This window comes from Scyliorhinus canicula, chromosome 20 (assembly GCF_902713615.1).
Source record: "Scyliorhinus canicula chromosome 20, sScyCan1.1, whole genome shotgun sequence".
In the NCBI taxonomy this organism is placed as follows: domain Eukaryota; kingdom Metazoa; phylum Chordata; class Chondrichthyes; order Carcharhiniformes; family Scyliorhinidae; genus Scyliorhinus; species Scyliorhinus canicula.
Genome location: NC_052165.1, coordinates 66,328,137 through 66,352,286, shown reverse-complemented (window position 1 = coordinate 66,352,286; position 24,150 = coordinate 66,328,137). Strand labels below are relative to the sequence as shown.

The window sequence follows — 24,150 nt, the reverse complement described above, 5'->3', positions numbered from 1 at the left end:
GGCCTAGTGGTTAGCACAACTTCCTCACGGCGCTGAGGTCCCAGGTTCGATCCCGGCTCTGGGTCACTGTCTGTGTGGAGTTTGCACATTCTCCCCGTGTCTGCGTGGGTTTCGCCCCCACAACCCAAAAATGTGCAGAGTAGGTGGATTGGCCACACTAAATTGCCTCTTAATTGGAAAAAATAATTGGGTAATCTAAATAAAAAAAATAAAAAATACATGCTATAAAAAAATCTAAACAAATCCTCGTAAACACCAGTATAGGACAAACAGCCCAAGTCATATAAGCGAACAGCACAGAAAAGGCCCTTCAGCCCATCGCGTCTGCGCCGGTCAAAAACAACCTAACTATTCTAATCTCATTTTCCAGCACTTGCCCCATACTCTTGGCATCGCCAAGTGCACATCTAAATACTTCTTAAATGTTGTGAGGGTCTGTGCCTCCACCACTCAGGCAGTGAATTCCAAACTCCCACCACCCTCTGGGTGGAAATGCTTTTCCTCACATCCCCTCCAAACCCTTTGCCCCTTACCTTAAATCTATGCCCCCTGGCCATTAGTTCCTCCAATAAGGGGAAAGGTTCTTCCTGTCTATCTCTGCCTCTCATAAATTTACAATAATATGCATGGTTCTGTCCAATCAAAGAGCAGTCCGAGCAGAGTAAAATCGGCAATCAAAAATATAAACTTCCTGCATAAGTAGCGGCGATATGCTTATGTTGGGACTTCAGAGAGTCCCCACATATCTTTTAAGGTACTGAGACCAGAGGATCTTGGCTGTTAACTCCTGCTTCCAGCATTTTCTGCTTTTATTTCAGATTTCCAACATCCGCAATATTTTATTTTTGCAGCTGTTTGCGTGCCTGTGCTAGGCGATGCCATAGTGTTGAAAATGGCCGAGGCAGCCCAGACAAATCTCGGACACAGCTATCTGTTCATCTGCAATACAACTAATTCTTCCACAATGTCCCCAGAGAGTGTCTTTCTGGATGAGTGAATTAATTTACCCCTTATCCTCAAACTATGACCACTAGTTCTGGACTCCCCCCCCCCCCCCCCCCCCCGCGCCCCACCATCGGGACCAATCTTTCTGAATCTATGATGTGGAGATGCCGGCGTTGGACTGGGGTGAGCACAGTAAGAAGTCTTACAACACCAGGTTAAAGTCCAACAGGTTTGTTTCAAACACGAGCTTTCGGAGCACGGCTCCTTCTTCAGGTGAATGGAAAGGCTTGTTCCAGAAATGTTTATATAGACACAGTCAGAGATGCCCCGGAATGCGAGCACCTGCAGGCAATCAAATCATCAAAGATGCAGAGAGAGAGGTAACTCCAGGTTAAAGAGGTGTGAATTGTCCCAAGCCAGTTCAGTCGGTAGGCCTCTGCAAGTCCAGGCTTGTTGGTGGGGGCCGAATGTAATGCGACATGAATCCCAGATCCCGGTTGAGTCCACATTCATGCGTGCGGAACTTAGCTATAAGTTTTTGCTCAGCAATTTTGCGTTGTCGCGTCTCCTGAAGGCCTCCTTGTAGAATGCTGACCCGGAGATCAGAGGCTGAATGTCCTTGACTGCTGAAGTGTTCCCCAACTGGAAGGGAACAGTCCTGCCTGTTGATAGTCGCACGATGCCCGTTTATTCATTGTCGCAGTGTCTGCATGGTCTCGCCAATGTACCACGCTTCGGGACATCCTTTCCTGCAGCGTATGAGGTAGACTACATTGGTCGAGTCGCACGAGTATGCGCCGCGTACCTGGTGGGTGGTGTTTCCACGTGTAATGGTGGTGTCCATGTCGATGATCTGGCATGTCTTGCAGAGATTACCCTGGCAGGGTTTTGTGGTGTTGTGGTTGCTGTTCTGAAGGCTGGGTAATTTGCTGCAAACAATGGTTTGTTTGAGGTTGCGCGGTTGTTTGAAGGCCAGTAGTGGGGGTGTGGGGATGACCTTGGCAAGATGTCCATCCTCGCTGATGATGTGTTGGAGGCTGCGAAGAAGATGTCGTAGTTTCTCCGCCCCAGGAAAGTACTGGACGACGAAGGGTACTCTGTCAGTGGTGTCCCGTGTTTGTCTTCTGAGGAGGTCGGTGCGGTTTTTTGCTGTGGCGCGGTGGAACTGTCGATCAATGAGTCGAGCGCCATATCCCGTTCGTACGAGGGCATCTTTCAGCATCTGTAGGTGTCTGTTGCGCTCCTCCTTGTCTGAGCAGATCCTGTGTATACGGAGGGCTTGTCCATAGGGGATGGCTTCTTTAATGTGTCACACATTAAAGAAGCCATCCCCTATGGACAAGCCCTCCGTATACACAGGATCTGCTCAGACAAGGAGGAGCGCAACAGACACCTACAGATGCTGAAAGATGCCCTCGTACGAACGGGATATGGCGCTCGACTCATTGATCGACAGTTCCACCGCGCCACAGCAAAAAACCGCACCGACCTCCTCAGAAGACAAACACGGGACACCACTGACAGAGTACCCTTCGTTGTCCAGTACTTTCCTGGGGCGGAGAAACTACGACATCTTCTTCGCAGCCTCCAACACATCATCAGCGAGGATGGACATCTTGCCAAGGTCATCCCCACACCCCCACTACTGGCCTTCAAACAACCGCGCAACCTCAAACAAACCATTGTTTGCAGCAAATTACCCAGCCTTCAGAACAGCAACCACAACACCACAAAACCCTGCCAGGGTAATCTCTGCAAGACATGCCAGATCATCGACATGGACACCACCATTACACGTGGAAACACCACCCACCAGGTACGCGGCGCATACTCGTGCGACTCGACCAATGTAGTCTACCTCATACGCTGCAGGAAAGGATGTCCCGAAGCGTGGTACATTGGCGAGACCATGCAGACACTGCGACAACGAATAAACGGGCATCGTGCGACTATCAACAGGCAGGACTGTTCCCTTCCAGTTGGGGAACACTTCAGCAGTCAAGGGCATACAGCCTCTGATCTCCGGGTCAGCATTCTACAAGGAGGCCTTCAGGAGACGCGACAACGCAAAATTGCTGAGCAAAAACTTATAGCTAAGTTCCGCACGCATGAATGCGGACTCAACCGGGATCTGGGATTCATGTCGCATTACATTCGGCCCCCACCAACAAGCCTGGACTTGCAGAGGCCTACCGACTGAACTGGCTTGGGACAATTCACACCTCTTTAAACTGGAGTTACCTCTCTCTCTGCATCTTTGATGATTTGATTGCCTGCAGGTGCTCGCATTCCGGGGCATCTCTGACTGTGTCTATATAAACATTTCTGGAACAAGCCTTTCCATTCACCTGAAGAAGGAGCCGTGCTCCGAAAGCTCGTGTTTGAAACAAACCTGTTGGACTTTAACCTGGTGTTGTAAGACTTCTTACTTTCTGAATCTAGGCATCGATCTTTAGTGAGCAGATTCTCCTCATGATTAACATTTTGACAAATAACTAACCAGTAAATCAAACTTGCTGCACCACTAACGCCCCTTTAACGTGGCCCATGAAAGCAACAATTGCTACCTAATCTAAGAGAACAAACTGCCAAACGAAACAAAAGGGTAGGTTTTGAATTTGTGCAAGGATGTAAAGCAGTGATAAGGAGTGGATGGCTGGTTTTACATCTTCCCTGTTGACTTTAATAAGTTGCCACCTCGCCATTACCCATTTCACCCATTGTTGAGAGAAGCCAGGAGGCTGGATTCTCCAGTCCTGAGACTCAGGGCTGGCTTCTCCCGCCCCACCAGCCGCAAGATTGTCACGGGCGAGACGCAGACAATGGAGAAGTCCATTCACCTCGGGCAGGATTCTCCCAGAGCAGACAGGCGAGCCGGAGAATGTTGATGCCAGGGCAGGATTTGTGGATTTCCACAACAGCAAAACTAGCGCCGCACCTGGACTGATTCAGCAACTGTTAAGGGGCTAGCACCGGTGCCCCATGTGGAACACAATCGATTCCAATGGGAAACGGTGCCGGATTCACAGAATTTGAGGTTGACACTCAGGAGGCTAACAAGTTGTAGCCACATAGGGCTGGTTTAGCTCAGTGGGCTATACAGCTGGTTTATCGCAGGACAAGGCCAGCAGCCAGAGGCGTGGGTTCAATTCCCATACCGGCTGAGAATTCTGAATTCTCTCTCTGTGTACCCGAACAGGTGCCGGAATGCGGCGACTAGGGGATTTTCACAGTAACTTTAATCTAAGCCTACTTGTGACAATATAAAGATTATTATCATGCACACTTTACTCCCCACACACACTCATCCCAGCCAACAAGATGGCACTGGTTGCGCTGGAGCGTGCCCATCCCACTTATGGGTCGGCTGGGACCAGAGGGCACCTCGGGAGTGCCCTGGGGAGACACCCATATAATCTGTAGCCCTAGATTCACAGTGGTCGGTCAGCACCGTGCGCAACTGCATGGCTGTTTGCAGGCCACGGCAATGATGTTCCGTGCCCGTCCACCCTGACCCCACAGCCCACCTCCTGGCCACACCCGCAATTCCTCCCGGCCCTGGCAGAAGCTCCCCAGCCAGCGACACAACTGTCAGCAAACTCTGGCAACGTTGGACACTTTCTGTGCCCCCTCTTTCTCCCTCAGCAGCCACGGCGTCGGTCTGACAATGTGTAAAAGCAGGAGTGAACCTCACTATAGGGAATGCGGCCCAGTTGAGGTGGAACATTGTAGAGGCCGTGGAGCATAATGGATCAGGCCTGCTATTGATATGCCAATGGCGTTTACTGTATGTGAGTTCGGAAATGCATTGATGCCGTTGTCGAGGCATCGGAGAATTGACATTTGGCGTGAAATCGGCGCAAGCCATGACTTTGGCGTCAAAATCGATTCTCCGCTCAATCCCGTTTCCCGATTCTGGTGTCAGCAGATGGAGAATCCCGCCCCTGTTCTATTCGTTTTAAGGTAGGCAGATGGGTCCTAGATAGAGCTTTGAAGAGTATAGTCCAATTGGCAGCTTCTGATGATATTATAACTAAGAGTTAAGCTTCACTTCCATTGTTGGACATATTAGATTATTGACTTATAATTATTCTTAGGTCTCTATTCTGATCCTTTGAGTAGATATGTAAGCATTTTGGAATATCTGGAATGTGTTTGCTGTAATTGGGTCTTAAAAGAGCATAATATTTTAAAAGCTATAAGGGTTCAGTTCTTTATATATTTGTAAACTGCTCATCCATTGTTCTTGGTAGTGATAATTTCCACGTACCATCCTCTTCCTCAGTGAGTCATAGTGCCCATTATATGAGCTATCTGAAATTTTTTTATTATTTATTTATTTATTTAAAAAAAAAAATTTAGAGTGCCCAATTATTTTTTTCAATTAAGGGGCAATTTAGCGTAGCCAATCCACCTATCCTGCACATCTTTGGGTTGTGGGGGTGAAACCCACGCAGACACGGGGAGAATGTGCAAACTCCACACGGACAGTGACCCAGGGCCGGGATTCGAACCCGGGTCCTCAGCGCCATAGGCAGCAATGCTAACCACTGTGCCACCGTGCCGCCCTCTATCTGAAATTTTTAATTGAATTTTTCATATAATCCAAATTCATTTTGAATCTAACTTCTTCAAACAAACAACTAATTTGCAAGACATGGGCATTACAGCAAGGCTGCCATTTATTGCCCATTTCTAGTTTTTCTGAGAAGGTAATGATGAGCCGCCGACTTGAACTGGCGTATCAATGGGCTGAATTCTCTGCCTCGCGACGCCACAAACGCAAATTGCCATCGTGCTGAGAATCGGGCGTCCAACAAAAATCTAGGTTCACATCCTCCGCCGATTTGGGCTCTGGTCCTTCCCTGGCAGCGGTAACGATGTTTGCGTACCGTGCTGGTTTCAGAAGGCAAAGCCGGTATTTACTTTCATTTATATGTACTTACCGGGTTGGAGGCATAAGGTTCGCGCTTCCGCATACTCCGCCCCTCAGGCGGAAGTCAAGCGGACGCGAACGACTGCAAGTATTTACAAATGGGGACTGGGAGCCCTGGCTATGGAGGGGAAGCGGGTGGCTGAAAAACACTGAAGACGGTTGAAAACTGTCGGGCTTGCTTGTGGGGGGGTGGGGGGGGGGTTGCAGTAGTGGGAAATGACTTGGTGCTGAGTCCGTGAACCCGGGGTGTCCCCCTCGGGATTGGGGTGGCCTGGCTCAGACTACCATTGCTGCAGTTTGTCTTTCGTACGACTGACAGGCTTGTGGCTGCTCACTCTGCTGAGTGCGGCCTGTGTCCTTTAAGTGCTCAGAAGGTCCCCAGTTATTTGGGAGCCCGTCCCTCTGGACAACCTCACACCCCAGCTGTATCATCAAGGGCAAAGGTCAATCAGGAACCCACCAGAAGTTAGCATTCCTCAGAAGCATTGCCCCATTGCAGAGGAAGGTGATCAGCAGAGCTCACCGCAACAAGAGGACACCTTGTGGTCTTTGGAGCCTTCCCTGGTTATCTGCTCCTCTCAGGGCAGAGGCTTCACAAGTGATCGCCACCCCTCCAGATCACCAGCTGTCTCCTCCTGGTGAGGCTGGCAGGACGGACTGCCTCTGCCACCAACTCCTAGCCGGTATTCAGGAGGGCATGCTGGAGCCTGCGACCTACCTTGAGGAAGAGGGTGACCCCCGCTCCTCATTGGCATTAGGTTGTGGGTAAACCTCTGACTCGATGGGGCAGGTCTTCTGTGAGCCACCTTGGTGGCTGCCGGAGTGTGTGACAAGTGAAGTGTTTAAAAAAAGGTCCAGCTGCCAGGCCCTATAGTGCTAACTCCAGCCCCAGCTTGGACTGCACACTGGGCTGGGAATTGCTTTCAATTCATGTTGGCAGAGCGCTGTCCCAGTTGCACGTCCTGATCTCTTACAAATAGTGTGCCCAATGGAAATGCAAATCGCACGCTATTCAGTCCCAGCATCAACACTTTGGGTGGGATTCTCCAGTTCCCCAGCGGGTGTTTCTCAGCCACGTGCTGTTCCCTGGCGGTGGGCTTCTATCCTTCTACCTTCCCGCTGCTTGTCAATGGGATTTCCCAATAAAACCACCCCAGACCACCGCGAAACCCACTGGCGGGGTGTGCCCCCAGCAGGACAAGTGAATCGCAACAACCAGAGTATTCCCGCCTTTGTCTCCCAAATGGTGAATCCTGCCCAAGGCGTTTGAATTTCCCCCCAGTGCCGAAATTTCAGGATGTTGACCCAACGACGATAAGGAAACAATAATACATGGAACTTGGAGGTGATGTTCTCATATACCTACTGCCCTCATCTGAGTAACAGAGGTTCCAGGTCTAAGAACACAAGATGAAAAGTAATAGGAGCATGAGTAGGCCATTCAGCCCCTCTAGCCTGTTCCGTCATTCAATAAGGTCATGGGTGATCTGACTGTGGCCTCAACTCCACTTTCTTGCCTGCCCTTGTATTCTCCACTCCCATAACTCAGAAATGTAACTCAGTCTTGAATATGTTCAATGATCCAGCCTCCACTGAGTAGAGAATGACAAAGGTGAATGAACTTCTGGGAGCAGAACTTCTTCCTCATTTCCATCTTAAATAGGAAACCCCTTATTGTATAACTGTGTCCCTCGTTCTGGATTCCCACAAGAGAAAACATCCTTTTGTGAGGGCCACGAATAATCCAGCATGAGTTTGTAGTTAAACAGGAAGTAGCTTTATTTACCACAATATATACACGGTATCAGCAGTTCACTAACTGGTTCCCTCTCTAGCTGGTACCACACTGGCCAGCTCTATACAGCCGCACTGCTAATGATTCCCCCCCACCTCTCCTTGGGGAAGCTCATATTCCTCAAGGAACACGGGGTAACCAATTGTCCCCAGCCTATAGGATCTGGGCAGGTTATAACACATCCTCTCCATATCTGCTTTGCCAAGACCCCTTAGAATTGTCTGTGTTCCAATAGATTTGGCTCTCATTCTTCTAAACGACAATACGTATAGACCCAGCCTGTTCAACCTTTCCTCATAAGACAATCAGTTCATCCCAGGAATCAAACTTGTGATCCTTTGAACGGCTTCCAATAGGAATATATCCCTCACAGAAGGAGACCAAAGCTGCAGGCAGTACTCTAAATGTAGTTCCACCAATGCTCTCTATAGTTGTCGTAAGACGTCCTTACTTTTATACTTCCTTGCAATAGGGACCCAGCAGTCTATTTGCCTTGCTAATTACTTGTTGTAACTGCATGCTAGCTTCTTGTGATTAATGTGCAAGGAAACCCAGATCCTTCTGTGTTGCAGAATTCTGTAGTCTCGCTTCATTTACCTAATATTTTACTTATCTATTCCCCCTCGGAAAATGGAGAAGCTTGCATTTTCACACATAGTTCTCTGCTTCCCCCACTGGTGGGGTGGGGAGGGGGGAGGGAGGTTGGGGGTGGGGGGGACTCGCACAATGCAGTGAATTGTCTGTCTGCTGCATATTCCCTCGCCCAACTCATTTTGCGGGCAGCCATGGAGGAATCTGGTGCCCCTCTCCCTGCCCCTGCCCTGGAAACATGGGCTTATTGAGGCCCTTGTGGTCAATTAATGGCTACTTAAATGTCTCATCCCTCCCTAACCACCATTTTATCCAGTGGTAGGGGAAGACCCAAGCCAGGTGGTAGCCCGACAGCTTTGTTGGGCCAGCTGGTATTGTGAACGAGGTAAGGGGAACCTCCTTTGTGATCCCCTGTGCCCATTGGAGCCACCTCCTGGCCTCACAAACTTAGTCCCCCACATCCACATTTTCCTGCAGAATGTTTGAGGTGAGGGAAGCCGTCAGTGTCCCTGCTGATTTCATCTGTGGGAAGTGCACCCAACTCCAGCTCCTCAAAAACCGTGTTAGGGACCTGGAGCTTGAGCTGGATGAACTTCGGATCATTCGGGAGGCAGAGGGGGTCATAGATAGGAGCTTCAGGGAAGTAGTTACACCAAAGACTGGAGATAGATGGGTAACTGTAAGAGGGACTGGGAAGAAGCAGTCAGTGCAGGGACCCCCTGCGGTCGTTCCCCTGAGTAACAAGTATACCGTTTTGGATACTTGTGGGGGGGACGATTTACCAGGGGTAAGCCATGGGGTACGGGCCTCTGGCACGGAGTCTGTCCCTGTTGCTCAGAAGGGAAGGGGGGAAAGGAGTAGAACATTAGTAATTGGGGACTCAATAGTCAGGGGCACAGATAGGAGATTTTGTGGGAGCGAGAGAGACTCACGTTTGGTATGTTGCCTCCCAGGTGCAAGGGTACGTGATGTCTCGGATCGTGTTTTCCGGGTCCTTAAGGGGGAGGGGGAGCAGCCCCAAGTCGTAGTCCACATTGGCACTAACGACATAGGTAGGAAAGGGGACAAGGATGTCAGGCAGGCCTTTAGGGAGCTAGGATGGAAGCTCAGAGCGAGAACAAACAGAGTTGTTATCTCTGGGTTGTTGCCCGTGCCACGTGATAGTGAGATGAGGAATAGGGAGAGAGAGCAATTAAACACGTGGCTACAGGGATGGTGCAGGCGGGAGGGATTCAGATTCCTGGATAACTGGGGCTCTTTCTGGGGAAGGTGGGACCTCTATAGACAGGATGGTCTACATCTGAACCTGAGGGGCACCAATATCCTGGGGGGGAGATTTGTTAGTACTCTTTGGGGGGGTTTAAACTAATTCAGCAGGGGCATGGGAACCTGGATTGTAGTTTTGGGGTGCGAGAGATTGAGAGTAGAGAGGTCAGGAGCACAGTTTTGACTTCGCAGGAGGGCGGCAGTGTTCAGGTCTGTGGTTTGAAGTGTGTCTATTTCAATGCCAGGAGTATACGAAATAAGGTAGGGGAACTGGCAGCATGGGTTGGTACCTGGGACTTCGATGTTGTGGCCATTTCAGAGACATGGATAGAGCAGGGACAGGAATGGTTGTTGCAGGTTCCGGGGTTTAGGTGCTTTAGTAAGGTCAGAGAAGGGGGCAAAAGAGGGGGAGGTGTGGCGCTGCTAGTCAAGGACAGTATTACGGTGGTAGAAAGGATGCAAGATGGGGACTCTTCTTCCGAGGTAATATGGGCTGAGGTTAGAAACAGGAAAGGAGAGGTCACCCTGTTGGGAGTTTTCTATAGGCCACCTAATAGTTCTAGAGATGTAGAGGAAAGGATGGCGAAGATGATTCTGGAAAAGAGCGAAAGTAACAGGGTAGTTGTTATGGGAGACTTTAACTTTCCTAATATTGACTGGAAAAGATATAGTTCGAGTACATTGGATGGGTCGTTCTTTGTACAATGTGTGCAGGAGGGTTTTCTGACACAATATGTTGACAGGCCAACAAGAGGTGAGGCCACTTTGGATTTGGTTTTGGGTAATGAACCAGGCCAGGTGTTAGATCTGGAGGTAGGTGAACACTTTGGAGACAGTGACCACAATTCGGTGACCTTTACGTTAGTGATGGAAAGGGATAAGTATACCCCGCAGAGCAAGAGTTATAGCTGGGGGAAGGGCAATTATGATGCCATTAGACATGACTTAGGATGTGTTGGTTGGAGAAGTAGGCTGCAAGGGTTGGGCACACTGGATATGTGGAGCTTGTTCAAGGAACAGCTATTGCATGTTCTTGATAAGTACGTACCAGTCAGGCAGGGAGGAAGGGGTCGAGCGAGGGAACCGTGGTTTACCAAAGAAGTGGAATCTCTTGTTAAGAGGAAGAAGGAGGCCTATGTGAAGATGAGGCGTGAAGTTTCAGTTGGGGCGCTTGATAGTTACAAGGAAGCGAGGAAGGATCTAAAGAGAGAGCTGAGACGAGCAAGGAGGGGACATGAGAAGTCTTTGGCAGGTAGGATCAAGGAAAACCCAAAAGCTTTCTATAGGTATGTCAGGAATAAAAGAATGACTAGGGTAAGAGTAGGGCCAGTCAAGGACAGTGGTGGGAAGTTGTGTGTGGAGGCTGAGGAGATAAGCGAGATACTAAATGAATACTTTTCGTCAGTATTCACTCAAGAAAAAGATAATATTGTGGAGGAGAATGCTGAGACCCAGGCTATTAGAATAGATGGCATTGAGGTGCGTAGGGAAGAAGTGTTGGCAATTCTGGACAAGGTGAAAATAGATAAGTCCCCGGGGCCGGATGGGATTTATCCTAGGATTCTCTGGGAAGCCAGGGAAGAGATTGCTGAGCCTTTGGCTTTGATTTTTAGGTCATCATTGGCTACAGGAATAGTGCCAGAGGACTGGAGGATAGCAAATGTGGTCCCTTTGTTCAAGAAGGGGAGTAGAGATAACCCCAGTAACTATAGGCCGGTGAGCCTAACGTCTGTGGTGGGTAAAGTCTTGGAGAGGATTATAAAAGATACGATTTATAATCATCTAGATAGGAATAATATGATTAGGGATAGTCAGCATGGTTTTGTGAAGGGTAGGTCATGCCTCACGAACCTTATCGAGTTCTTTGAGAAGGTGACTGAACAGGTAGACGAGGGTAGAGCAGTTGATGTGGTGTATATGGATTTCAGTAAAGCGTTTGATAAGGTTCCCCACGGTCGGCTATTGCAGAAAATACGGAGGCTGGGGATTGAGGGTGATTTAGAGATGTGGATCAGAAATTGGCTAGTTGAAAGAAGACAGAGAGTGGTAGTTGATGGGAAATGTTCAGAATGGAGTTCAGTTACGAGTGGCGTACCACAAGGATCTGTTCTGGGGCCGTTGCTGTTTGTCATTTTTATAAATGACCTAGAGGAGGGCGCAGAAGGATGGGTGAGTAAATTTGCAGACGACACTAAAGTCGGTGGAGTTGTAGACAGTGCGGAAGGATGTTGCAGGTTACAGAGGGACATAGATAAGCTGCAGAGCTGGGCTGAGAGGTGGCAAATGGAGTTTAATGTGGAGAAGTGTGAGGTGATTCACTTTGGGAAGAATAACAGGAATGCGGAATATTTGGCTAATGGTAAAATTCTTGGTAGTGTGGATGAGCAGAGGGATCTCGGTGTCCATGTACATAGATCCCTGAAAGTTGCCACCCAGGTTGATAGGGTTGTGAAGAAGGCCTATGGTGTGTTGGCCTTTATTGGTAGAGGGATTGAGTTCCGGAGCCATGAGGTCATGATGCAGCTGTACCAAACTCTGGTACGGCCGCATTTGGAGTATTGCGTACAGTTCTGGTCGCCTCATTATAGGAAGGACGTGGAAGCTTTGGAACGGGTGCAGAGGAGATTTACCAGGATGTTGCCTGGTATGGAGGGAAAATCTTATGAGGAAAGGCTGATGGACTTGAGGTTGTTTTCGTTAGAGAGAAGAAGGTTAAGAGGTGACTTAATAGAGGCATACAAAATGATCAGAGGGTTAGATAGGGTGGACAGCGAGAGCCTTCTCCCGCGGATGGAGGTGGCTAGCACGAGGGGACATAGCCTTAAATTGAGGGGTAATAGATATAGGACAGAGGTCAGAGGTGGGTTTTTTACGCAAAGAGTGGTGAGGCCGTGGAATGCCCTACCTGCAACAGTAGTGAACTCGCCAACATTGAGGGCATTTAAAAATTTATTGGATAAGCATATGGATGATAAGGGCATAGTGTAGTTAGATGGCCTTTCGTTTTTTTTTTCCATGTCGGTGCAACATCGAGGGCCGAAGGGCCTGTACTGCGCTGTATCGTTCTATGTTCTATGTTCTATCCCTTAGCCTCCTTGCTGTGACCTACCAGCCAGTCCCTGTTGATATGGTCTTACCTAGAAGTCTGGCTTCTCTAACCTCCTTTTCTCCAGGGACTGCCTGCCGTTATAAAAGTGGCAATTGCTTGCAATTGGCATGCGGGAGCAAATGAGCCACCGGCAAATCTAACTGGCGATGAACCAATTAACACAACAAAAATAAACCACACCACCTTTATATGTTACTTGACACTCAGCAGATATGTAGCCTTGTAGATAAAGTTCTAAGTTCTCCCTTTCTCCCTCAACACCATGGTGAGTATTCCAGTTTCCACTTAAAAGTCTCTTCACTCGATCTCCTGAGTACCGTCGAACAGAAGTCCAGTGGCAAGGAACCTTCTGGTGACTCCTTGATCGTTAAATCTCACCTCTTCCAACAGGAAATCCATTTTCCTCAGCATTCTGCTTGATGGACAACACAAAACACAGTCTTTCCCTCTGCTCGGCAAAGCAGCAGCTGTTTTTGGTCTTCCACGCAAGGTCTCTGTATCTTTCTGGGTTTGAGAGGTCATGTCCAGCAAGGCCATCGGTACTTCTTTTGTGTCAAGATCTGAAAACTGGCACTTGAGTTTCTGTGAGTTTCGACCTGGACCTGATCTGTCCCCATGACAACCAAATCACTTGGGCCTGTCCCCAGGCAGACTACAGTATGATTTCCATCCCCTATTTCAGAAACTGTTTCTTTGAATCTACGGTCTCATTCATCACACATAGATTGGAAATAATTGAAGCCCCAATCCTAATCGCTGTGTTACTCCGCTGGATACAGTTTGCCAATTTGAAGATGACCCATTTACCCTGACTGTTTCTTGTGAGTAATCTAATCCGCTGCCCATGCTAAGATATTACCCCTGACATCATGAGCTTTTATCCTGTGTAATCTTCTATGTGGCGCCTTATTGAATGCCTTTTGGACATTCAAATATACTACAGCGATTGGTTCTCCTTCATTCAATCTGCTGGTCACATCCTTAAAATAACTCATAAGTTGCCCAAACACTATTTCCTTTTCATAAAACCATGTTGACTCTGCTTGATTGTATCATGATTTTCTAAATGCCCTGCTACTACTTCCTTGATAATGGATTCCAGCAATTTCCCGATGATAGATGTTGGGCTATCTGACCCCTAATCTCCTGCTTTTTGTCTCTCTCCTTTCTTGAATAGAAATATTATATTTGTGGTTTTCCACTGGGACCTTTCCAGAATCTGGGGAATTTTGGAAGACTGTAACAAATGCAGTCACTATACTGCCGTCACTCCCTTTAAGACCCAATGATACAGGGGCTTGTTAGCCTTTAGTTCCATTAGGTACTTTCTTCCTCTAGTAACAGTGATTGTTTTAAAATTTCCCTCTCCATTTTGTCCCTTGATTTTTTTCAGTTTCTTCTATTATGAAAACATACAAAATACTGGATCACAGTCTCTGTGACTTCCTTATTTCCCATTATTAATCCTCTACTTCCTTTCTTAATATTAACATTAAATCCCATCCTCTAAGGCATTCACTTTTTTGTGCTCTCTTCTTTTGTCAACTTGCTAAAACTGTCTGATTTTATATTTCTTGCTAGTTTACTTTCATGTTCTAATTTCTCCCCTTTCTTTGGTCACCTAAAATGATCTGGTTTCTAAAATGATATCAATATTCTGGCCTCTAATCTTTGCGGTATTGTACACCCTTTCTTTCAATTTAGACCATCCTTAATTAGTTAGTTGGCCACATGTGGTTCATCCTTCTCGTAGAGTCTTTCTCAATAATATATCTTTGTTGAGTTTGTTGAGAAATATTTCCTTAAATTCTGCCACTGCTTAGCTACTATCTTTTTCGCAGAAGACTCCCGCCAACTGTGTCTTGATGCCTTTCTTTTTGACTTTATTTAAGTTTAAGACACTAGTTTCAGACCTAAGTTTCTCATTCAAACTAAACTAAAATTCTTTGATTTTATGATCACTCTTTCCACAGGACCCTTTAAATGAGATCATTATTTGATAATATCTCACTACCCATTACTATGTCTAAAATAGCCTATTCCCCAGCTGATTCCACAATGGATTCTTCTAAACAATTGTCTGAAATACTCTATGGGAACTTATCCACAAGGATATCTTTGCCAATTTATTTGTCTAACCTATATAAAGCTTAAAATCACACATAATTATGGCAGTACCCTTCTTACAAGCCCCATTTTTTCCTGATTTATACTCTGTCTAACAGTGCAGTGACTATGAGGTGGCCTGTAAACTGTTTCCCTTGCTATTTCTTATCTCCAGCGAAACTGATGCTATATCTTCATCTTCTAAACCAAGATCCTTTCTCACTATCATGTGGGTCTCATTCTTTATCAGCCATTATTTATCCCATCCATTTTTCCTCCTCATCTCTTCAAAATGTCAAAAATCCTTGAATATTCTGTTTCCAGCATGGTCAGTTTTAAACTAGGGGCTGGATTCTCCGATTCTGGGGCTATGTCCCCATGCCGTCATGGGAAATGTGACGTTTAATGCCAGAAAAACGGGCATAAAACTGCCAACGATTCCCCATTTTGCTGTGGGCTAGCAGTCAGACAGCGTAGAGCAACCTACTCTAGCTGCCGATATGCCCCGGAGAATTGCTGGATCCATGGCGGTGCATGCGCAAGGCGGCAGCCGCTCGCAGTCACGGCCGGCAAAATAGTCCCCCCCTTCGGCCAGCTCACGTACCCCGGACAACCCCCCCCCCCCCCCCCCACAGTGAGACCAGCCCCTGATGAAGTCCTCCCCTGACTTTAAGACTCCCTGATTGATTAACATGAGCAGATATGTTGATTCCTCAGTGGAGGTCCGGACCATCACTGGACTAATGCAGACCATGCTCCAGCTCTGATACACACACTTCAGTGAGACCAGTAAGTCAAGCAGTTGGATATTCACCTGGTGTCTAATATATCGTAAGGCGGTAAGAGCAGTCAGTAGAGACGACAGTGGAGGGTCTCTGCATGCTCACCTGACCATAGATGCTGAACCTTGGAGGATGCCGACAAAGAGGACAATTCTGGATCCTCAGCAACAAATGTGAGAGGTATTGGCAGGATTTCTAGGGACACGGTGCATGTTTGGAGAGAGATTGCAGGAGTTCATATCAAGCATAAGTGCCATGGTGTCATGGGAGTTTGTGATGATATCTTTGTCCATGGAAAGAGTGGCCACCTGCACGGAATATCAAGTGCAGCCATCATGCGAGTGCATACTTGCCCACACTTAGAATGACACCTTCAATAGGACTGATCAAAATATTATCTTGGGCCTTCAGTATCACACTGAACTGAATATTGAAGAGGACCTTCCGATTTGACGTGGAAACTGAACTGTATCTTCAGCATTCCCATTGCCTTCTCAATTATACATTTTGTTGTTATATTGCTTGTGCTTCTGGACCCCTTTGCTTGACTTCCTCATCTTGTTTGGATGCCATTAACCATATTTTAAGTCTTGGCGGCAAGGTGGAGCAGTGGTTAGCACCGCTGCCTACGGCGCTGAGGACCCGGGTTCGATCCCGGCCTCGGATCACTATGCGGAGTTTGCACATTCTCCCCGTGTCTGCTTCGTCTCACCCCGACAACAGCAAGATGTGCAGCTAAGATGGATTGGCCTGGCTAAATTTCCCCTCAATAAACAAATAACATATTTTAAGTATGATGTGGAGATGCCGGCGTTGGACTGGGGTGAGCACAGTAAGAAGTCTTACAACACCAGGTTAAAGTCCAACAGGTTTGTTTCAAACACGAGCTTTCGGAGCACGGCTCCTTCTTCAGGTGACCTGAAGAAGGAGCCGTGCTCCGAAAGCTCGTGTTTGAAACAAACCTGTTGGACTTTAACCTGGTGTTGTAAGACTTCATATTTTAAGTAGATAGCCCTTGTCCCCCAACAGCCAAGTGGCGAATCTTCATTGAAGTCTGTTAAGCTCAGGCAGGGTGGACTGGAGCAGGACAAGAGCATGATGGCAGTCCCGTGGCAATTTTGCACAGATCTATATGATGATCTTTCTGCGGTTCCACCGAACTGCACAGTTGATGGAGTTGAACCCCTTCCAGTTCATCAGTACTCTTGGTGATCGCGGCCTGACTGCATTGCCACATGTGTGCAAGTCAACGATGCTTCGTACCTGTGGGATGACTGGGAGAGCCACAAACCTGAACACCAGCACATTCTAACTGGCATTGTGGGTGGCAAAGTGCACATAATTGGCCGAACTGGTAAACATAGCATTGGTCAGCTGTGTACTGCATTTGGCTGTGATATTCTCTAAATCTCTCCTGCAGTTGAGGGAAGTAATCACGTTGACATTCACTAGTAAAGTGTGGGCACCAGATTGACTTGGTAGCAGATCTTGCTTCAGCAAAATGCAAAAGTCTGTCATCACCTTATGGGATACTAAATGACAAGGGAGTCATGGGTACAGGGGTAGACAGGAAAGTAGAGGCCACGCTGAGGTCAGCCATAATGGTATCAAACGGAGGAGCAGGCTCGAGGCGCCGAATGGGAAAAGGGTCCCAAGGCACTATTTTGCAAGAGAGTAGGGGAGCTCATCCACTCTCATGGCCATTTAATATTTATCCTTCACTTAACATCACTGTGATAACTAAAAGCAGATTAACAGGTCCTTTTTGCTTTGCTGTTTACGAGACCACGGTGTGCGCACATATGCTGCCACCCTTTCAGCACTTCAAAAGAAGTATTTTTTATGAGTATTAAAGTGCTTTGAGAAATCCTGAGGTTATGATCGCCTTAAAATGCTAAAAACCTATTATGAACTTTTAGTTTGAGAAATCCTCCCCATAATAGTTGCTACTTCTATTTACGGCCTGGTTAGCTTTCAGAATAACGTATCTAGGAAGCTGCAATTAAAAGATCCCTGAAATTTCACTCTGATACTTTGCCCCAGCAAAGAATATCTATTCTATAAGGCCTGCTTTTAGATTTCACATTTGTATTCATTTACACAAATAAAAATGAATGCTTGTAACACAAGGGTGTGATAAAGCAATTGTAAATGACATTTTGCAGAAATGAATGGTGGGCCGCTGGTAAAAATGTGACCTCTGTGTTCAGGCAGAAGTGTAATCCATTCCATTATATTCGGAGCTATGTTTTAAGCAGTGACTGTGCATTGTACAAAGCAGATAGGACGACAAACAATAGACTCCTTGATGAGCAATTAAATCCATTTATGTGCTTTATTGTCCCGAACAATAATCCATTAAACAGCAGAGCCAGGAACTTCAAACTGCTTTATTTGTGTCTAATATTTGGGTCACGACTACATCTTTTTTGGATTTTCACTGTTGTGATAATGTAATACCTTAAAGAGACATTGTCCTCAGGCAAGCGCTTGGTGAACCAGAGTGGGAAGAGCTGCACACGATTTAGTTCCAGTTGCCCTATTTTAGGTCGTGATTTACATCACTGTGTATGTCAATAAATTAGAAAACCAAGCTTCTTTCTGCTTGTGACGATATTGATTTGTCAAGTCAAGAAGGCAATGGTTCCTTCAGTGAAATGAAGCCCATCTCTCGGACACAGAGGAACATGCAGAAATTGAAGCCCCACCTAATGTCCCTCAATTATTTTTTCTGGGCACTATCTTTCTTAGCTCACTTGGCTAAATCGCTGGCTTTTAAAGCAGACCAAGCAGGCCAGCGGTACGGTTCAATTCCCGTACCAGCCTCCCTGGACAGGCGCCGGAATGTGGCGACTAGGGGCTTTTCACAGTAACTTCATTGAAGCCTCCTCGTGACAATAAAGCGATTTTCATTTTCATCATGCCTTCGCTGGCTTTAAGAAAGAGCTATTCAATTACATAGAACATAGAACATAGAACAGTACAGCACAGAACAGGCCCTTCGGCCCTCAATGTTGTGCCGAGCCATGATCACCCTACTCAAACCCACATATCCACCCTATACCCGTAACCCAACAACCCCCCCCTTAACCTTACTTTTATTAGGACACTACGGGCAATTTAGCATGGCCAATCCACCTAACCCGCACATCTTTGGACTGTGGGAGGAAACCGGAGCACCTGGAGGAAACCCACGCACACAGGGGGAGGACGTGCAGACTCCACACAGACAGTGACCCAGCCGGGAATTGAACCTGGGACCCTGGAGCTGTGAAGCATTTATGCTAACCACCATGCTACCCTGCTGCCCCGAAATTAGTTCCACTCTCCTGCCCTTACCCTATAAACTTACAATTTTGTCCCCTTCAAAGTGTATATCCAGTTTCTTTTTGAAATTCACAGTAGAATCTACTTGCGCCGCCATTTCAGGCAGTGCATTAGAAACCCTAACAACTTGCTGTGTGTAAAAAAAAAATCTCCTCATCCTGGTTCTTTTGTCGACTCTAAATATTTGTAACTGCTAGTTACTGATGTTGGATAATGGGCTATAAACATTGATTTCCGGTCAGTGGACACAATTAGTTTACTCTATCAAAGCCCTTCATAATTTTGAGACCTCTATGAAATCTATATAATAATAATAATCTTTATTGTCACAAGTAGGCTTACATTAACACTGCAATGAAGTTACTGTGTGTGGTGATATGATTTTCATTGCTGTCTGCCATTGGGGCAGAACACCGGCTTACCATTGGCCCTGGTCGGTCATGTGCCTCTCGACCGATTGGTTAAGACCAGTCATGTGACGGCTCTCCGATTGGTCGAGAGGCTGAATTAACCACGCCTCCTTGCCGAAGTATAAATAGTCGAAACGCCCGGCGGTCGTCCATTTTATTGTAGACAACCGCAGGGCTAAGTTCTAGCTTATTAAAGCCTAACTTTTGTACAGCAACTCGTCTCTCATGCAATTGATGGCTCATCACTGTGAAAAGCCCCTAGTCGCCACATTCCGGCGCCTGTTCGGGTCACAGAGGGAGAATTCAGAATGTCCAATTCACCTAACAGCACGTCTTTCGGCACTTGTGGGAGGAAACCGGAGCACCCGGAGGAAACCCACACAGACACAGTGAGCCCCTGCAGACTCTGCACAGGCAATGACCCAAGCCAGGCATTGAACCTGGTACCCTGGAGCTGTGAAGCAACAGTGTTCCCCACTGTGCTACTGTGCCACCCCCCCTCCCCCCCCCCCGCCCCGCGACCATAATCTTTGCTGCTGCAAGAAAAACAATCCCAGCTTCTCCAGTCTCACTGCATAGTCTTTCTTCACTAATGGTTGTTCAAATCGTTATTGTCAATCTGTCCTCACAGCTTCTTCTACCAAGACCACGTACATCAGCTACAGCAACCATGCAAACTGACTTGACTTTGCAAAACCCGAAGTAGTCTGAAGAGACTGCATGTATGAAAACCACCCTCGCGTCTCATCATTTGGAAAGCGCTCAGAGTGTATTACCTGCTGTGAGGCCGAAGGAAGAGCGGCCCTCAGCCCAGTCGGATTGAGGCCGACCCCATGTGTATTCCAAGACAGGCCTGGTGACAAGGAAAACCCAAACAGAGCATCATGCAATCGGCAGTTTTTGTTTTTTGGCGAGGAATGCCGGCCAGAGTGAACCCATGCCTGTTGTTCTACTTGTAAGTCTTGTGATTGTGCAATTCTTCATTCTTGTTCATGTTAGATTTGAAAGGCTTTCTTCTGCCCTGCGTAACGCAAAAAAAAGGGCTTGTGTGTACCAACTAGCAGGATTGCAACTGTGTGGCACTTAAAATAAATGCAAAGGTTGAAGCATGTCTAATTTTTTATACAACGGATGTATTTGTAATAAAGGAATGTTTTACAAAATTCAGAGTTTCTTTGGGTTGCAGGTTCACGTGTAATCTAGTGTGAATTATCCATGCCTGCCGAAAAAGATGGAAATAATTCACTTTATGTTTTGTTTTATGACCTGATCAGCCAGAGCGAATGGACATTAGCAACAAGTACACTAGGCTTGATTAAAGTCTATTATAAATGAGGTTAGGAACTTAGGGATCTGGAGTAGCTTATTCAGCTCCTCAGGCCTGTTCACCATTCAATAAGATCATAGCTGATTTATGGTTTGGAAGATTTTGGACAGCACCAATGACTACAATATACATTTTCATGCTTATTTTCTGGATATTTACAAAAATCTGGTATATCCACAAAGGGTTCTGTTTTCGTTGAAAGGTATTGAAAATGACCAGTGGGAGTTGATCAGTTCCCCCGAACCCCACCTTGCTTGATAATACGGTGCTACTTTGCCATTAAACGTTTAGTCTGGGCAATACATACAATATGGGGCAGCTAAGTAACACAAGGAATTACAACATCTGACATTCACATAGCACCTGCAACACGGTAAAACATCCCAAGGTGCATTTAGAGACAACACAGCACAATCCAGATTTCAGACAGCTAGTCAGAGCAGAAATGGAACCATAGAATCCATGGTCACCTCAATATGAATGTAGTGAGCTTTCACGAGCAGCCCAGTTAAAACACCTGCCTATCATGAGTGGAAACAGCGCAGAGCAAGCTATAGTAACCAGGGTGAACGATAAAAATGGCCAACAAGTAGTTTTGCATTCAAATCGTTCTTCTTCTCCAAGAACTAACAACCAAACTTGTGATAAATCCACACTGAAAGCTCTGCTGCTACACTACTAGTTGTGCATTTAAATCGTATGTTGAGCATAAGCAAACCACATGTGGACTATAACCACTGGGAGTGCTACTGCCTTTGACCTGCAGAAATTGAATTAAGCTAAGGCATCTTGAATTATTTACTTCAGGTTGTCTGGGCTAATTAACGCCCCCCCCCCCCCCCCCCCCCGCCCCACCCAAAATTGTTCCGATTCCAATTCCATTTCAGTCAAACATGCTGGTTTCAGGGCATTTTGCTGTTGTCATTTTAAGCGTGTTAAATCCAGAAAAGATGCAGGAAAGCATTAGAGTGTCAGAAGAGACATCAGCAGACACAATAAAACAAAAGGATTTTCTTCTCACCCCACCACCAGCTGTAGTTACCCAAGACAAAGCACACAGTCGATCTTAAGCCGTGTTATGTTTTGCTTACTGAACTAGGGACCAAATGGGCATCTAACTTTTTCAAGAAAAAGACACGGGAGGAAGGAGCAAATTATATTTCTGGATTAATATAATATTACATTAAGCACTTGGCAAGAAAGGAACGTGTAGTATTTCCAGATGGAATTTATTAAGTTTACAAGCTCAAAGCTTTTCATCCATGTAATGAATGCTTCACAGTTTTATTGTGGCACAAGACAGAATGATGAGCAACATCACAGTGAGATCCACTTTATGTTTCTTCCCTCATTTCTCCAGTCAGTGCTCCCATCTGACAAGAGCTGACTAGTTTCACTTGGCTACGTATACACATTTTCGCACTTCTTAAGAGAATATTGCATTAGTCATAAACACCCCTCGCATGACACTGACAGTATAAGTTCTGCATGAATTTTGGTGAAGCGCTAACAAATAATTCTATATGGTACATGATTTACACTGAGCAACGTTGTGAAACCGGTGAATATAAGCAGTGGTGGAGTGATCCTATGTTAACAAGGTGTGTACTGGAATGTAAATCGCTTCCAGCTTTAATTTCTCTATTACAGTGGATCCCTAATAAAATTAACTCCAGGTTACCAAAGAAAGTTAACTCTTAAAAAGGTACTTGATCTTAGTCCTGCGGATATGGCATCCAGGTCACTGCACTTAAGATGATTTTCTTGCAGCCCATTTGGCTCTAACGCATTGATTTGAGACCCGCTGAGTCTGGGTGAGAACAAATGCTCGACCAACATTCCAAATCAGGCACCTGCTATGGGCGTCGACCTCGGCTGGGAGGTTAGACTAAAGCACCTTGCGGTGGCCGTGTAGACTTCTCTTTTACCATTAAATGGTAAATGAAAAAAAATCTAATTTTAGCGAGGGGCGGGTGGGATCGTAGAGGGTTGTTAAGGAGACATTCTTCCTCAAGCATTGACAAAGAGCAGCATTGAACACTGCCATAGTGAGGCCCAGTGCCCAGCTTCACCTGCTCTGCTAATTGGGAGGCTAGCAAAAATGAATTGAAAAAAATCAAAATGAGTTGATAGTACGTAGGCTCCACTGTAATCAATATTGTTGATATCATTTGTTAAAGAAAGATTGAGTAAATACCATGAAATGTTTCTCCTGTACTTATCTGGTATTTTTTATTGAAACGAATTGACTAAAAATTATTGAATTTTTATTGTCGTCTTTCCTTGATCTACTTTCTTCCACATAAAGAGAAAGGTAATGGATGTTGCCAGAGTGTAACTGTGTAAAATGTTATATACGTGACTTGGGATTGCACACTGAACATGGCGCGTGTTCTCAAAATGGCAACCCACTACTGGGTATCGTGGCATAGTATTAACAAATTAGAATAACATGACATACTTTTTATGACCAAAACATACACATTCAAAGTTATGGGAAGCCAATTTTGAGAAGAAATCAGGAAAACTCTATTGACTTGACCAAAATACAACGAGATGTCTTGAAGGATAAGCTTTGAGGGGTCAGTCGGTAAGTTGAATTTTCTGCTGCTCTGGAAGTACAAACCATATAAGTTAGTACATTACTTTCTACCAGTGACTGCAATAGGGAAATATACAGGATAGTTATTAGGCTTCAAATGAGTGATATGCATTTCAGACAGGCCTTGGGTTTTGTTTAACTTAGTTCATGCCTGATGAGGGAGAAAACTGGATTTGATTACTTTCTCGGACTTTACTTGTTGTATTCCCTCTTAGTTAGGGCACAGTAAATGTGCAGTAAAGATTGTTGGTGTTGAGGCCCTGGCAGCTTGCGTCCACTTTCAAGAATTTACCTTTTCTGTCTGCTCCTGATTGTTAATTGGAGCTCGTGTGATAGAATGGTATTACCCCTGCATATGGGCTAGAAAGAAGATCCTGGTTCAAGTCCTTACCAGGCCGTGTTGGCCATGGAAGAAGCATCCAATACATGGTTCAATGGTGTTATGCTGATGATCAACCCAGGTATCCTTCCATCATCTCTCCACTATGCTTTTGAAAAATAATATTTTATTGAAGGTTTCATATTTAACAAACGCAAACTGAACTACAACACAACTGTGAAAATTAGTCAAACATGGTAGATTGTCGCATCAACAACACAAGAAATTAGAGATATAGAAACATTTCCAACAAGAGCTAAATCCCCCCTGAATCCTCCTTAACCCCACCCATAAACTCTACATCCCCCCTAACAGCTGATGGGAAGTAACTCTTTGAAGAGAGAGATAAATGGCTGCCACCTCAGATAGAATCCTTCCACTGACCCCCTGACGGTGTACTTGACCTTTTCCAGGTATTAAAAGCCCATAAGGTCACCCAACCAGGCAGAGGCACAAGGCGGAGCGGACGCTCCCCATCCCAGCAGAACCTGCCTTCGGGCTATTAGTGAGGCAAAGGCAAGCATATCCGCCCTCACCCCGGTCCACAAACCCGGCGAGTCTGACACCCTGAAAAT

General features: G+C 46.2%; 1 protein-coding gene across 2 annotated transcripts in view; it reads left to right on the top strand.

The window, feature by feature from the left end:
- Nucleotides 1-22,864, top strand: part of LOC119954973 (metabotropic glutamate receptor 8) — a 533,585-nt gene extending 510,721 nt beyond the window's left edge. For both annotated transcript variants that reach the window (XM_038780737.1, XM_038780738.1), the window contains exon 11: nucleotides 19,899-22,864. In XM_038780737.1, coding sequence (XP_038636665.1) covers nucleotides 19,899-19,948 — 50 coding nt within the window. In that variant the 3' untranslated portion in view covers nucleotides 19,949-22,864. The remainder of the gene's footprint in view (nucleotides 1-19,898) is intronic.
- Nucleotides 22,865-24,150: the final 1,286 nt, after the last annotated feature.